General features: G+C 48.3%; 5 protein-coding genes across 5 annotated transcripts; 2 read left to right on the forward strand and 3 right to left on the reverse strand.

The window, feature by feature from the left end:
* Positions 1 to 1,856: 1,856 nt before the first annotated feature.
* On the reverse strand, positions 1,857 to 2,282 carry DEU56DRAFT_736903 (uncharacterized protein; the record flags this gene model as incomplete). The annotated part of the gene is made up of 1 exon (XM_041348547.1): positions 1,857 to 2,282. The coding sequence occupies one exon, from the start codon at positions 2,280 to 2,282 to the stop codon at positions 1,857 to 1,859; it is 426 nt and encodes a 141-aa protein (XP_041208400.1).
* A 277-nt stretch (positions 2,283 to 2,559) lies between these two features.
* Positions 2,560 to 3,322, reverse strand: DEU56DRAFT_354617 (uncharacterized protein). Its single transcript, XM_041345824.1, has 2 exons — positions 3,016 to 3,322; positions 2,560 to 2,955 (listed from the first exon to the last, which is right to left on the reverse strand). Exons 1-2 carry the CDS (start codon positions 3,104 to 3,106, stop codon positions 2,825 to 2,827), a joined length of 222 nt encoding a protein of 73 aa, XP_041208401.1. The 5' UTR covers positions 3,107 to 3,322; the 3' UTR covers positions 2,560 to 2,824.
* A 1,224-nt stretch (positions 3,323 to 4,546) lies between these two features.
* DEU56DRAFT_912832 (uncharacterized protein) lies at positions 4,547 to 9,597 on the forward strand (the record flags this gene model as incomplete). Its single annotated transcript, XM_041357450.1, has 9 exons — positions 4,547 to 4,645; positions 4,732 to 4,803; positions 4,849 to 4,929; positions 4,983 to 5,087; positions 5,139 to 5,640; positions 5,697 to 8,767; positions 8,820 to 8,894; positions 8,946 to 9,185; positions 9,244 to 9,597. The coding sequence occupies 9 exons, from the start codon at positions 4,547 to 4,549 to the stop codon at positions 9,595 to 9,597; spliced, it is 4,599 nt and encodes a 1,532-aa protein (XP_041208402.1).
* Positions 9,598 to 10,523: 926 nt separating this feature from the next.
* DEU56DRAFT_980787 (uncharacterized protein) lies at positions 10,524 to 14,854 on the forward strand (the record flags this gene model as incomplete). Its single annotated transcript, XM_041359800.1, has 11 exons — positions 10,524 to 11,079; positions 11,129 to 11,358; positions 11,406 to 12,116; positions 12,171 to 12,368; positions 12,422 to 12,638; positions 12,689 to 13,057; positions 13,113 to 13,457; positions 13,558 to 13,940; positions 13,991 to 14,467; positions 14,525 to 14,623; positions 14,678 to 14,854. 11 exons carry the CDS (start codon positions 10,524 to 10,526, stop codon positions 14,852 to 14,854), a joined length of 3,762 nt encoding a protein of 1,253 aa, XP_041208403.1.
* Positions 14,855 to 14,879: 25 nt separating this feature from the next.
* On the reverse strand, positions 14,880 to 15,596 carry DEU56DRAFT_912834 (uncharacterized protein; the record flags this gene model as incomplete). The annotated part of the gene is made up of 3 exons (XM_041357451.1): positions 14,880 to 15,404; positions 15,449 to 15,458; positions 15,511 to 15,596. The coding sequence occupies 3 exons, from the start codon at positions 15,594 to 15,596 to the stop codon at positions 14,880 to 14,882; spliced, it is 621 nt and encodes a 206-aa protein (XP_041208404.1).
* Positions 15,597 to 16,069: the final 473 nt, after the last annotated feature.

Here is a 16,069-nt window from a genome sequence, read left to right on the forward strand (position 1 = left end):
CTTCCCTGTGATAACAGCAGGAGGTTGAGAATGCGTAGTATGGAGACTCACAGAAGTTCTTGGTTTCTGAGTAATCTCTGATTAAGCGGGCACATTCAAGGGTCTGCTGAGAGATTTGTCCAAGGACAGTACGCATTGATGAAATATGGTTTAGAGTTTCATCTTGTGTCATGAAGTCGTAAACTTGATCCAACTTGTCGAGAAGACGGTGTACTGCTTGATTACGATTGGCTTGATCAAGAACCATCTGCATAGATGACAGTTAGACGTGAAATTGGACTGAAGGAAACACTAAAAATACCTTTGATGCACAAGACAGCACGCCTAGCGCCATCTTTGCATAGGGATGTACCTATGGGACAAGATTAGTTCGATTCTGAATGAGAGGAAAGGCACTTACATTCGCAATCTTTCCAATAACAGCGTCGAATACCTTGAGGGGTTGGAGATATGTGGCCTGGATATTGCCTGCAGTAGTGAGATCTGTTTGTGCATTTTGGGCGGTGGATACTACGGTTATCGCAGGTCCCAAAACAAAATCCATGCCGTTCACAGCCTCATGGGCAATCCGACGCGCCGCGTTCACTGACCGGGGATCAGTACATTCAGGCTCCACACCGGAAGAAGCGCCTTGAAAAGGGTCGCGGCTGCGAGAAGTCTTCAGGCGCTTGTGCACAACGTCAGCCTTACTTCAGGATAATTAAGCATCCATGTCGACTCACAGAAAATGGATTAGTCGAGCCATTTTTCACTTTCCGCAGAAATTGACGAATCCCGCCAGGGGATCGGCTCTGGATGAAGAACATCAGAATCAGCGTTCCACTGAGCGTGACATGAACAACGTACCGAGCTTTCGCGAGCCCCAGGAGGAGCTAATCCCGAATCCCTCATATAGGATACACATTCGTTTTTGCTCATCGCAAACGGTTGGAATTGTGTATCGGTTGGGGAAGCGAACTAGGGTGTGAAAGGATAATTGGACAAAGAGAGCACCTTGAGACAACCATGTTGTCTTCGAATTCAAGCGCTCGATGGCCCGCCATGGAAATCTGGGAAATCTGTGCTGATTGCACGGATAGAAGGTACGCATGTGATCAGAAATAGTCATGAAGGCGAAAAAGCGGACCAGTATAGGCTCGCGATACAAAGACTTGGCACTGGCAAGAAATTCGAGGGTCATTGAGTATGTGACGTTGACTATTTAGCGTGTGAGGCTCGAAGACAACGGCACAAGGATCGAATGCGTTCAGACTTCAAAGACAGGATCAAAGTCTATGAATTGGGGGGTTCAAAACACACTGTCCTAACTACGAGTAGTCTATGTGTATAAGTACTGCTGGTGATGGAGCTCCGTCGGATCTACCAATAAGTCTAGCAAGTAGATAGTGACATGATAAGCAATAAACTGTCAGTGGTATAACGACGGCATATACTTCGCGCGCAATTGTGTCTAAGGATCGAAAGGAATGTATCAGTCTAATACGGAATATCGGAACGGGGGTTGACCGTTACAGAGTAGTACAAGTCAGTGAAAACTTCAAAATGTAGCTTCCTCGCCAGTTGCCAGTTGGTAAAGGTAAACTTCAAAGTAAAGGTGTAGTAGTACGGGAAAGGCAATTATACGTAAACGTTCGGTATGGCGAAGACGCTTAACTGCGGACTCTAGAGTGGATATTCATACAACTGCACCAAACGCTACATTCCACTATGCGTGCCTATCTTGAATTCATCGAATTTGCAGTGGTATTGTCATTAAGTTCTGTAATGATGTAAGTCGTTCAGATACTGCATGCCAGGACAATGAACTAAAGAACAACACCTTTGAGACAAATTCATGTTCAGGGACTTCCTGGACTTCATTCTGGTTTGCGTCCTTCCCTCGCTTGACCCTCTGGACCCTCCCCAGGACGACTAGTCTCAGCATCCAATCTCTCAGTGCCACCATACCGCAGGTTCTTCTCCTTTGCTTGACCGTTGTTAGGTGACACGTCATACGGCGCGTCTTTGCTAACATGTTCGTACTCGCTGGTACCGACCCCCGCCTGATTCCACTGCCCTGAAGGCGGTTCGTAGGAACTCTGCGCTGCCTCTGATGCGGCATCGACACGGTGGATTGTGGGGTCTTGCGGAGGTGTCTCGTCTACATCTTTGAAGTAGCTGTCTGCGCTATGGGGCTTAGTAGGTGCGCCTGATGAAGGACGCAGGAGACGAGTAGACATGTGAAGAGAACGGCGCAAGGACGAGGGGTAGCAAGGTATCTTTCTGAGACGCAGTGACTGCATTGTTCTAAGCATTGCGCTGCGGTCAGCAGACCCAGTCCATGCCTGTGAGTCCTATGACATCATTCAAATACTCATCGATCACTGTCGATCATCTTTATGTCCGATTAGGAATTTTATGCACGCCGTCTTCGTCTACAATTGTGCGAAATGCAGTGCTCGCACCTAAACAGTCCATCTTGCAGGGGACGTCACAGACCACCACTCAAGTACACACGCAAGACCCAGAGTCGCAGCCCTCGCGAGATGGTCTCCAAACAATGGCAAGTCGCCAAGCGTGACCTACAGTGCCACGAATTCCGGAATTCCCGACTTTCCTAACAATAAGCACCATAGGAAGCGACACGCAAGGAGCATTGTGCACACAAAAACTACAAGTTGGTGATTGGCGACGTTGTAACACCCCTCACCATCCTCCTTTATTATACAACTGGTAGGCAATAAATCACGTATCAAGAAAACAGCGGAAACAAAAAAAAACGATCCCTTTCTTATATGTATGGCCACTTCTCGCGCTTCTCGATTCGACGTCCTCGCGCCGCTTGTCAGTCATTGAAATTGGGTTCGTCAATAGTGTCAGGATCGTCAAGTTGAGGCCCGCTAGGAATGTCATCAGGGGCCCTAGTGTTCAAATAGCGAGTGAAGTTAGAGTCAAGCTCTTCTCGCTGAGTCAAAGCTGCATAGCGTAGTGCATCAGTATCACCCTCAGTAACTAAATTAATGAATGCGTCCTCACAAGTACGTTTCATCCCCAGTCCTGGTGTGGGATATGCCGCAGCAATAGCTGCAAAAGACATGAGTGTCGTGAAAATAAATGAGAGCTGCATGATCGTAATTGAGGAGGATGATCACCTCATAGAGTCTCGAGGGTTTTTATTCTTGCACGTCCTTCGAAAGACGGGAGATCTACTTCAATCAAGACAATTTAATCGAGAAAAAACGTTACGGCGTAAGAACACAAGTCAGGATATCCGGGCCCATAACTATGGCTCCTGATGCGGCTGATATGAACTTGAAGTCCCTTCTCGTGCTGTAACAATTACTTCTACTCTCATGGGATGGCACGGCCTGATCGAATTTCATGAAAGCGAATTAGCAAGTGTAGTGTCATCTGTTACGAAAAGGGATCTCATCATGGTTCGTTGCAAGGCATCTTAGTGTCATGTTAGAATTTCGGGTCCATTGCTAAGGGGTGATGTCGATAATAAAAGGCGTGATGCTTCATCAACTTCCGGGAGCACTTGCTGAACAATTCAGCTTCTAGGTCGCAATTAATTGGTGACAGCAACTCTCGTCATGTCCGAACTCGAGAATGAGTGGTAGCAGCTTCGTTTGGCCGAACGAGCGTGTGGTCTGTTTCTGGAATAAATAGTCAAACAATAATGGGGCGCTGGAAGCAAGAGTCTGATATTTAGCGCCAGACAATGTTTCATACAACACGAAAATACCCGCAACAATCCCAAATGCCACACATGCGACATGCGTCAAAGGCGTTGAAAAGATCTGTATAGTGAAAAGGTGCTCCGTGGCCATGTGGATGACTCTGGGGCGTATTTGGTGAGCGTCTAACACGACCTGATAAGCAACTTGAAGTGTTCGTTCGTTCCATGGGTTGACATGCATGCTAAAAACGTAGACCTGAGGCCTGAGGGATTGAGATTGGATTGAGCTATTGCCACTCCTTTGAAAGTCAGGGAAACGTACTACTCCGACTCGGCCACTGCATTTCGCGGCAGTTGCCGCAACTGAGTATTTTCACGGATGGGCATTTCCAATTACTCGGCTCCCCGGATTGATAATGTATGATAGACTATCATGTCCCGGAGCTCAGATCCCAGATACGAAAGGGATTGCCAGGAGTCCTGACAACACCCGCCGAATGGTTGGAGTCTGTAACGCGCATTATCAGACAACTAAAACCGGCCCCCAGAATTGCGCAAAGATTATCGAATGTCCAGCGTTCACCATTGGGCGTTACCTTGTTGGTGAGTCCTCAGACTTGTAATGAAGGATGGTACGGGCGCTTTTCGAACGAGGAGTGCGGCGACGTGGCCGGGGCTTCCCAATAATGCCTCCCAGATGATCGGGGTGTAAAGCAGGCGTCAAATGCTTACATGTATACTTTAGCGCCGCCTCGAGGACTGTCAAGTGGTCAAGGGTGTAAACGCTCGTATGACGTGGGATTTGACAGGTTCACTTCTTGCTCTCACCGCATACTTTACGCATCTAATTTCATTCAGACTGTAGCACAACTTCACCTGCCCGAAATGAGCAGTGTCTCCAAGTCCCGTGTCACGGATTTTTTGAGGCCAGATCATCCTCCTGAAGCCTGGAGATCCAGCGACACAATTCCTGACGAAAGCTCGGTACGTGACCATGACGATCACGTTTGACAAGGGCTCATGAAATACATTGGACTTAAAATCTTGCCTCCGACACTTCCTTCATACAGAGCCGACCTCGTGGTGGTATCCATCAATTTCTGCAGAAGGTCAAGGGTTTGACTACAAGTAAAAACACATCTGTATGGCGATGTAAATGTTCCAGAATTAACGCTGATATTGTGCAGAAACACCTCAGGCGTTCCCAGAGCGTCCCTGTTCATCGGAATGTTGACAATGAAGGTTCTTTGTTGATTCAGAATTGCGAGGTAGGCATTCAAACTTGTTATTGCAGTCCTTCACTTATCTGAGTGAGTCCCAGAATCCATCGCTTCCCCGTCTTTCCAAAGATGACGAGAATCATTCCACTCTTTATAGAGATTCTAATAGCTTGGACCGAGTACCATCACAAGACCCTGCTTTGAAGGTACTTGTGTCCGAAAAATTTCATGGGCTTATTCTAAATTCTGGTATCCAGGAAGCCCCTTCTGGCTTGGAGGGTACTGTTGGTTGTTTCCCAGTACATACGACCCTGCAGGATGATCATGAAATCGTGAACCTCGCGAATCCGCTTGCGAGATCGGGGGCGGACGCCCCTTCAAATGTGCAAGCTATCGTCGATACTGAGATCTCCGCTCTATCCCAGGCAGCCTCTGACGAAGATCCGTCTCATATCCCGAGGCTTGATATATTGGCCTCTACCTCAGGAACTGAAGAAACTCTTGCGTTGCAGTACATAATCACACATATCTTTTGCCCCATCAAGTTACCACGGCATGATGATTATGCTGCTGACAATGACCACGCCCTCCTTGATTTCGTGCTAGGCTCTGCTCACAATTTTGTGAGCCTTTTGCCCGACGTCGATCGGGAGCATTGGAGTCCTTTGTTGAAGATGCTGGAGCACCTTGGGGTTATAACGACTTCTACGTCCCTGACCAAGGATTTTGAGTCACAAATTCGATCCATGCAAGCTGGAGGTAAGCACATGGTATTGGCGCTCAGAATTGATGCAAATCTCAATGTTTCCCTACAGATATTCTCGCATATCTGGTTCGGGCACAAAATGCAGCTGTCGTGCTCCGTAGGCTCGATGCAAAAACGATATTTGAATCCTTCGAAGTTTCTCCGTCAGCGTCTGCTGTCATGGCAGCACAAGGGAAACTCCTATGTTCGTATCCAGGACCTGCAATCGCTGTACCAAACTCAATCGTGGACAATCCTACTTTTGGCCCCGAGCTAGCGAACTTCCTCGCGCATATGACCCGCGATGTTTTAGATCCGGCAGCAATGAATACCGAAGCGCGCTCCGTAGTCCTCAAAGGCACAGACCCTCCACATCCTCGCCATATCACCGAGCTTCTGACTGGCATCCTTCGCGCCTTTGGCGAGCCAGCTGACATCCCTTGTATTCGAAAACGTATAGGTGATGATGTCTTATGCTCGAAGGACAAGCTTCCGTGGCGAAGATCGTCCCTCTGGCTTGTCATAAGGGTTGCATTGCAGACATCTCTCGAGCGCACCACCCTTGGTCGAAAGGGCTACAAGGCTTTCATGGCCTCGCTTATGACGGACCTTGTGTCCAAAGCGCTTGAGAAGGATCTGTCGAGCGATCTGCTCTACTTCATGTCCACCAAGATTAGTCGCCGCTTGGTCAAGCTTCAGGCCGAAGACGGGCCGTTGGCACAGGTGATGCACAAAGCTACTGAAGACATCAAAAATCGGCTCGAACTGCGCTGGAAGGACATCCAGGTCGCACAGACACATTTTCCTCACTGGGATGCCTCGAAGATTGATATAGACAGAGACACCAGGCTCTCTTTGACGGCGAGCGAAGAGTACATCGTCGGTGTATTACATCATACCCATGTCCAACCCACAGTGCCAGATTTTCGACCCGCTCATCGTCCGTGGGGCACCATTGACGACTTCCTTAATCCTGACGCCAAGTTCTTCGAGGGTGCTTATGCCGAGGACCCATTTTTAGCGCTTTCTGATTTCGAACGCGCCATCGAGCTAGGCATTGCTGGTTGGGTGGACAGTATTATTAACCTTGATGCTTACCGCATTGATGCCGCTTGCCAGACCATTCAAGTGTGCGCTACAAGTTATTCCAGCAAAGCGAAACCTTCCTATTCCCAAAACCCCGAAAGTAAATCCATCATGCTCCTTACGCTGTTCGAACTCTGGGCCGCGCTCGACAAGCTAGCTGTTGCCTCGATCCCCCTCCTCAAAGAGTATTCTCCGGAGATTCCAGTTACCATTTTCAATCCCCTTCTCCTTCAAAAAGCTACTGCTTTAGAGCGACTCAAATTGATTCAGCAGTATGTTGCTGCTCGCATCCATGCCGCGCCCTCGGGCTTCTCTGTCTTCTCGACCGATGCGGGAAAAGACATGTTTGCAGTGCGCTATTATGATCAATCCAAGGAATTGCAGTCGCAGAAGCTCTGCATCGAGGATGATGCAGGTGATGAGCGACGCATGCGAATTGAAGATCTTCGCGACAAGAGCAGGAGGTACCAGGGTCTCACTCGTGGCATTGATACTCTCCCTTGTGACACATACATCGATTCACGGGGTTTGAGTCTACACGATAACAATGATTGCCGCAGGTGCAGGAAGAATCTGGAGAGGGAGAGTCTTTCCATTGAAATTCACGAATGGCCACTTCCCGATGATGTCAACGATGCAGCAGTAGTGATGTTTGAACTCGGTGCCCCAACCACTTTCAAGATGTGGCGATCCCTCACCGTTCACCTTCTTCATGACATATGTACCTCAGCTATAAAACCGATTGAAAGCGCAAAACAGTACATGCTGCTCCCGCATTACAAGCCACTTTTGGACAATCACCCGATGCATCCCGGGCAGCATATCACATTGGGCTCCGAGACACAGTCCTTCCTTAACTCTCACAGCCGCTTCAAGTCACTTCCATGCACCGACAACGACATCTGTGTCAACAATGGGCTGCGTTTCCGCCTTTACGATACAACCAGAGGCATTTGGGTGTCTAGTCCCTTTCAAAACCTTGACATATCTAATTTTTGCACCTACGAGCTTCCGCCAGGCCCGTATCGTGGACTGCAATCTTACCTGTCGGGTACCGAACACACCTCCAATGAAGTCTTGGCCAACCAGGCTACGTGTCATGCGGAATTGACACTCCATGAATTCATCGCTTTCGGCAGTCTCCGTAGCGGCTGCCTTCTGCAATGGATCAACATTCTTCGTGAATTACGAGCACGCACGCTCTCTTTTCGCGATCCTGCAGTTCATTTGCTACTGCTTCAGGCTAGCCGTGAGGTGGGAAAGCTTTCGGCGGATGGGTATAGGGTATGGCATTATGAACTGCGGGTCGCAGATTTTGGTCACGCCCTTATTGACGAGCTGGAAAACTTGACAGTCAGCGTGGAAGCTAACTGGCTGGAGGGGTGGACTATGGCAACTATCTCTACCCTTGTGTCCCGCCTTCTCTCCTCAGCAGACGATTCTGATGTCATAGAGCGATCACACAAGTTGCTGCGGGTTGTCCGAACTGCAACTTTCAAATTGGTGCAAGAACTATCTAAGGCTCTTCGAGATGCTGCAGACGAAGATTCCCGTTATGAATGCCGAGCTCGCGTTCGTGACATGGCATCAATTTGTCGCAGCACCTACGATGTGGGCCCGGACAGCATCAGTGTACTCCTCCAATCGTCACATGACTTGGAGATCTTAGTGTACTGCTCTGTTATGTTGAAGGACAACGCGCCTCGAGATCTACTTGCTCTTCCTCCAGTTTCAAGGCTACTTCTTGAACGCGACCGTCGGTTGTCACACTTCCTAGAGATTCATTTCCAACGTCATGCGGAAGCTGACCATGAAGGTCTTGATCGGGCGATGATCCATCTCTGGCCTGCATACAAGCGCCACACGCGCTGGATGGTACTTGAATCCCCAAACTCTCGGTGGCTTAGATGTGAAACAGCGCCCGATGGCGATGTATCTCGTCAGACTATTCACTTTGATGTGTTGACGGCATGCCTACTGGTCAACGGCAAGCCCTTGAGCAGGCTGCCACGTTGCTTTTTGAAGCATTCTAGCTATGTTGTGCTCTTCGGTCATGTGAGTACCCATCCTGCTAAGCAGTCGCCGATTATCTGATAGTTCTGAGTAGCAAGACCTTGATGTTTTCGCTACAAAAATTCCCGGCTTCGAGTTTGCGACAAAAGCTCTTATACATGGCTTTCAAGTAAGGTAGCACGATTTACGGGTGATGTCCAAAACGTAACTGTTCTTATAGATATTTTTCGGGATACGCAACCAGGAAGTTGTCATTCAGTCGAAACGTGATAATGGACACCTCCTTGAGCTAATACCTCGAGACAAGCTTGAGCCAGACATCCCTGCATTCTTGCTCGAAAATCACGTACATTGGCTCAACCTAAGCACTCGTGCTATTGAATTTCGTCCAATGGAGAGACTATGGGAGCCATCTGACAAAAACTGGGAATTGCAATTTACGGAGGGCGGGCAATCAGTCGTGCAACTGGGTCAATCAGCTCTTTTTGACATCCATAGTCCTACCTTCCGCATGATAGCCGCTGAGCCCACTCGAAGATTTCCGATACCTGGCTGTCATTCGTAGCGTGGAAGCAGGACAGACAATCGTCAAGGTCGATCTCCCTCGGTTTGGTCTCTCTTTCTTTAAAGACGAAGATGGGGACCTGCATTCGCGCAACCAGAGAGGCATGGTTGTGGACGAAAATCAGTCTACTGGTACAATGTTTGGACTCGTTTTACGTTCAAAAGATCAACGGACTTACAGCAACCGCCGTGTCATCGTCCCACAAGGCGATATCAAAGTGGAGTCCAGAGGCCACCACGTCCAGGTCACCATCCATACCCCTTCTAATACTGCTCCCATGCCTATCATTGTTATTCCGTCGACATAGAACTCTGCCGCCTGGTGGGGAATATTGGTCTCACAAATAAACTGTACAAGGCGTACCTGCACGCCGTGTGTAGTGCCCATGTTCCAGATCCACTGACTAAACGCACCGGTTTGGAAGAAGCTATGTATTTGCTGCAATCCGCTGCATGCTATTCCTTCATGAAACTGGACCCGTTCGACTGCCAGCTTCTAAGTCGACTAGGTTCCTTGACCGTCGATCGAATTTGGTACCCTGCTCAGAATATGAGCATGCAGGACGTTCATTGGCAAGATGGAATATCGTCTTATGTGCAAAGCTGCGCATTTTACTATGCCGCCAAGAATATAATCGAGTATGCACAGAAGCTGGAGGTGCTCAAGGAGACTTCCGATACGCTCTGTCCGAACTTTCCAGCACGGGAAAAGTCTCTTCTGGGACGTGCCTCTCAGCAATCCATTGTCTTTTACTCCCGTGATTTAGTCAGTTCCTTCTGTCCTAGCAAATTGTCGAGCAGTGAATATACTGCCAGGGATGTGGTCCGCTACTCAATCAATGAACAAAGGTCTTTTGATTGCGCATCTATGGTGCGCGACCACCTCAGGCAGCACCTCTCGGTGCCTATAAAGGGTCTAAGAGACCCGGTTTCTATGTTATGGGAAACTAGTCTCTGAGACCCACCCTCCCCCCATCTATAAATAACACTTACTCCTAGCCCACCTCGGGACCCTCGGGACCCTCCAGATCCACCCTCCTAGAACCCTCCCGTATCTGGTCGATACCTCTCACACCTCTAGAATACCCAGAAACCCTCTCACGACACCTCTCGCGGACCTCTAGAAACATCCCAAACCTCCAGCAGCCCCCTCGCGTGCTTTCCATGAACATAACGTTGGGGCCTTGTTGATTCCTTCTTCATGGTGGTACGTCCTTCTATTCTTACCTCCACGATGTCTTTTTCGACACTTCCCACTCGCAAAGCTCAGTCCACATCTTCAGGGCTAGGCCACCACTTTGTGAGCCCGAGGAAGGCTCGAGACAAACGAAAAACACAAACATTGGTCAATATACCGGGCGTGGAGGCAAAGCGTCGCCGACTTCTAGCTGAAATGCAGCAACTTATGCAGCCTCAACGTGAAGAATCAGGCTCGCAGGTATTGTCTGCTGACCCTGCTGCAGCTCGAAACGATACCGCTCAACACATGGGTCCGAGTCTTGGTGATGCCGACCCACTGCACTCTGAAAACGTGGAAATGTTCGAAGATCCAAGTCTCGATTCCCTGGCAATCGACACACCAGTCAAACGACGAATCGTGCCCGATAAATCGACTAATTCGTTGTATTGTTCCTGGACTGCACTTGTCCCAACCCTCGTCAACCCTCTACTTCGCTATTTTGGACGAACACAGGCAAAAACGCTCGAAAACATCCACCCAGTCATTTCTGCATGTGCGATACCATCATGTTCACCCAAACGGACCACATTGGTATGTTTATTTTTCGACCGTAAGCTTATTGTTATACAATAAAGAAGTGTGCGTTAACATTTGTGCAGGATTTGAATCTGTAGATGTACTAAGTTGCACATGCTCCAGTCTCGCGCAGGTACTGGTCTACCACGGGCTATTCCCAACTTCTCCTTCACAGCCTCGGATGGCTGTGTCTGTTGACTTGCTTTCATTCTACCGCGCGTTGTTTGAGCGGTCGTGTGATGCGATTAACGCTCTTGCATCAGCATTAAAGACTCATTATTCTCGACGGGGATTCCAGATGACAGACGCACAGGTAAGTCTCAATTATGTATTTAATTTACTACTGACACATTTTGGAAGGGCGGACTTATCCAGGACCCGTTTCGTCGAGGTCTCGGCTATGCTGTCCAATGGTTTGACATACTGCAAGTCCAAGTCGAACAACAACTCGAGACCCTTCTCCAACAAAGCCGGGAGCGTATTATCACCATGCAAGCATCCTCTGATGTCCCTGAAACGCATTCGCCTACCTTACATCCAGGTCGATGTGCGCCCATTCTGGTTCAAATATGCCCCGCTTGTTTCGGGGGCAGATGCTATGGTAGACCCACAGACGAAGGAGGCGATATCCATGTCGCAATGGATGGGAATTTCCATCACCGTCATCGACGCACTGCTGGCGACTGTCCAGCCTTCTACGACCCTACATACTTTATCCCGAAAACCTTTGTTGATGATATCGGCCGCCGAATAGTCGCCCTACATAAGCAACCTCCAAGGACATATGCTTCCCTCATCCCTGACGAGGCCGTAGACCAATGTGAAAATGCTTACGAGGCTGCTGATGGCAAGAAGCAGAAAGCTGCAATGGATAATTTTGATGACACAGGGATTATGGCATTAATTTGTCGCCATGATATTCCGTTGTTTTTCGCCAACATCGATTCCCCTGGAGAACAACAGAAGTATTCGGTAGCCCTCCTCCAGCACTTATTTTCACTACTCCCACACCAGGCAACGGTTGTTGGTTTGTATGATGTTGGTTGTGTTCTCGCGCGATCACTCGCAAAGGTATGCTCAAGCTATCACTGATAAAGTTTGGATTATTCGCTCACACCTGTCCAGTACAATATTCTTCCCGAAAGCATTACCACACGACTACGTTTTGCGACAACTGCCATGCATGCCTACGGGCATGAGTGGGCATGTCAACTCGTCTATAACCCAAGAATGTCCGTTGGACTTGGCCTATCCGACGGGGAAGGGACTGAGCGTCTCTGGTCCCGCTTTGTTCGCCTGATTGGAATTGAAAGGACTTCTTCCGTACGTCTCGCGTCAATTTCATTATGACACTTTTCACTTGAAAGCTTCTTTAGCGGCAACGTCGCCTGTGGCTTATTGATAGACAAGCCACAGCTATAGGCTCCGAAATGCGAGCCGATCTTGGGAATTGGCTCAAACGTTGCCTCAGACGTGGCATCAAAGAGCAAGGGTCGGTAGCGCAAGATATGCTAGACCATTGCAAAATCCCCATCGACGAACTACGGTCTCAGTGGTCCCAGCAACGGCGTTCGCAGCTATCTATACGTGCTCGTGAGTTCAATTTATGATAGGTCATCAGTATTAATGAATGGACTTCCAAGATGCTCCGGCTCGCCTCAAGAAAGAGCTGGACACCGTAATAGCCCTCCAGACAGACCTCGATGCGTCGGATAGAGCACTGCAGAACACCAGAGCGATGCTGGTGAGAGAATCGGCATCTGACGACACACTAGAAGCTCTGCGGAGCTTGGAGAGAGGACATGGTCGCCTAATAGAAAAGGTTGAGACTCTGTACTCATCTCTCAATGTTCATGACAGGTTCCCTGAACTTCAAGGGGTCAACCTTGATTTCGTTCGTACTCTTCTAATGGCGCGGGACCTCAAGATGAACGTTCGCAAATGTGCTATTGCAAGCTTTTTCGAATGGGATAAGCTCGACCGCGCTGTTGGAGGTGCTCAACAGGCTTTGGGTACGTTCGAACCTTATTGTGAACTATGACGGTATCCTTTGTTAATTATCCGCAGGCACCAAGCTACATCAACATACACGCAAAGCCATATCAAAGCGGCAACCGGTCCTTATGACCGCCATTCGAAAATTCAACTTATACTGCGAGCGTTTAGATTCCCTGTACGACCCGAGTTGGGGGATTCCCCTGCCCGCCCCTCTTCCAACCAAACTTACGGAACTACGTAACGACCCAAGATTAATGGAAGATGTATGGATTACACCATCAGTAGGAGAAGTTCCCCGATGGTTGGAGGACCCACACATCAGGGATGGTATACGTGCACTCTTAAAGCGAGATCGATGTGAAGAAGAGCAGATCCGCCTCAGCATTGAGGCTGATAATCTTTGTCGTTTCTTCGGTGATGAGCTGGCAGCGCTTGAACTCACTCTTCGGTTGCCAGAAAGGGAGTTAATTCAATTCATCTAACGACCTTCTGTTAATGTGTGATCTGACTTTAGGTGAACCGTTTGCTGTTCCATTATGGCGACGGCATGCTAATTTCATCCAACTTCAATCTCGATGGTCCAACTCTTTGGCTTCTCCCGCATGCTTTGTCAGCCAAGTGAACAAAGCACTGGATGTTGCTACTACCCTCTCTGGAGCCTCGCACAGCACAATACTTCTTTCCATCAACATTGGCACACTTGCAGCGCCAGATCCTGAGGTTGAAGATGAATTTCCCCTCGTTGATCCTGACCATTCCCCGCCCATTGATTCCGAACAAGCAGCGCTTGTTGATGTTCTGGAGGGTCAGGTGGGCATACTGGAGTCGGATGACGACAATGACTCAACAGATTACGGACGTGAAGCTAATGCCATTATTTGTTGGGATCTTCCCGAGGTATGTCGACATCCACTGTCAGGAATGTGACACTGATTAGGATATATTAGAATCTTCTTGCAGATGACTTTAAAGTTCCGTTGCACGTACCAACGCGTGAGCCCGACATTCTCATACCTGGGAAAATTGTCGCCCGAGTGCGCCCTAGCTCGCACGACGGTATCCCTTGTCAGATATTTGACCCCAGGGATATCGGCTTCCTTAGTTCTCCCACAGCATGCCTGAATGATGTATGCATTAACAGCTGCGCTATACTTCTCTGGCACTCTCAGCTCAGGACATCGGGTGCACAATGTGCAATCCTCTCGACCCACAATCTTCCCCGTATTCGTTACAATGCGCCAGACGATGTCATCTGGCGCAATTCATCGTGGGTTCATTATTGGGAAAAGGACATCTGGGTGCTTCCCATTCATCGTCCATCGGGCATTGGGCACTGGGTCCTATGTGTCATCCGCCTATCAAACAAAGAACTTCATATTTTTGATAGCCTAGGTAATAGGCAGCCTTGGCAAAACGACGTTAAAGTAGGTTCGATTTAAATAATACCTTTGCGTTTGACTGATCAGATCTGGATCTGAAAGGATATAATGAGACTAATTGCTCGATTCCTTGCTATCGCGTGCCAACACCAACATCGTGTTAATATTGACCTTGAAGGGTGGATTGCTCGACCGTTGAACGTGAGTCTCGCACTCCATTCTCACAACTTTTCCGATGACGTTGTATTATTTTAGGTCCAATGCCTTCAGAATAATAATTTTGACTGTGGTGTATGGGTTTTAGCGACGATTTTCGCCGTTGTACGCGGTAAACATATTACGGGACTACCTGAGCAGGACATGGACAATCTGCGACACTATCTCCGGGCCATGGTTCTTGCGTTACCACTTTACAGGTCTGATTCAAAGTAGAGTACTAGTAGTATAATGATAGGTATTATGGACTATGACAGTATGGACTCTGCCCAGTAACTAGCAAATCAACCTCCTCCTGATAACTTAAGATCCTCCGCGCTACCCCCTGGCGGTAGCACTCAGCCATAAGCTTGTGTCTTGCAGATACCTGCCGGTGGTCAGCAACACGAGTATTCAGTTCATCCCAGCCTTCAAGCAACCTCTTCTGTCCGTCTTGAAGCTCCTTCAAAACTTCAGATATTTCTCCCGCATCATACATAGCTGCGCGATGGGCGCGAGATTCCCTTTCCATACGCAAATTGTGTCCGTGCATCACGTCAAAGAGATTCTGGGTGAAACACTGCTCTTCTGGTGAGTCGGGTGGAGGCAGAGAATTGTAAGGTGGGGCTTTGTCCCACTGAGAGAGATCCGAAACATCGAGCAAGTCGGAACCATTGAGTGATCGGCGAAAAGATAGGAATTGGGAAGAGGAAGGTTGGCAAACTGCGATATAGAAGATGGTAGAGGGTTGTGCAGGTCCTTCGATGTTGTATGAGGTCTGCGTCGACTATGATGTTTAGTGTAAGCACGAGCATTCTGAGCTTGTCGAACGATTTTGCCTCTGATAAACATATCAATAATGTTGCAATAACAAATCACTGAACGATACTTACCGTTGTGAGTGTAAATATGATTCGGTATGTCGACGAGCAGCTGCCATTTTTTCTTCTAATGTGAAGTACTTGGCTTGGTGGCCCATGGTTAGGTTTATTGGACAAATAGTCAAAGTCAACCAAAGTTGATGTAAACTTCTCACCGCTGTAAATGCCTAGTCACTCGTTGAAATGTAATATGGCCATCCACGATAAAGTTCTTGTTAAAATATTCATATGAGCATGATGGGGCATATTGCTAGCATCGACGAGGCCAGTCCAGACAACGAGATAAACAGTCAATGCCTGTACATATGTCTTTTAAACTAAGTACTATTCATATTTTGAATCTCATTGGCTTATGATCGTTCCTCGGCCCCTCTGGCTCTCAAATTATAGCGAATTACAAGTGCTCGTGTAGTTGTACTGCTGTAGGTATTATAACCATAATATCATATCTTATGTCCACGAAGATCTTAGCACTGTTCAATCTTCTTCTATACCCTCCGTGTTTTGTCGCAGATGATAACAAATCAATGCAATGACATGCACACAGAGTACATGGGACAGACACAGAAAG

Source organism: Suillus clintonianus, assembly GCF_016758775.1.
Source record: "Suillus clintonianus strain FC179 chromosome Unknown DEU56scaffold_36, whole genome shotgun sequence".
NCBI classification, from domain to species: domain Eukaryota; kingdom Fungi; phylum Basidiomycota; class Agaricomycetes; order Boletales; family Suillaceae; genus Suillus; species Suillus clintonianus.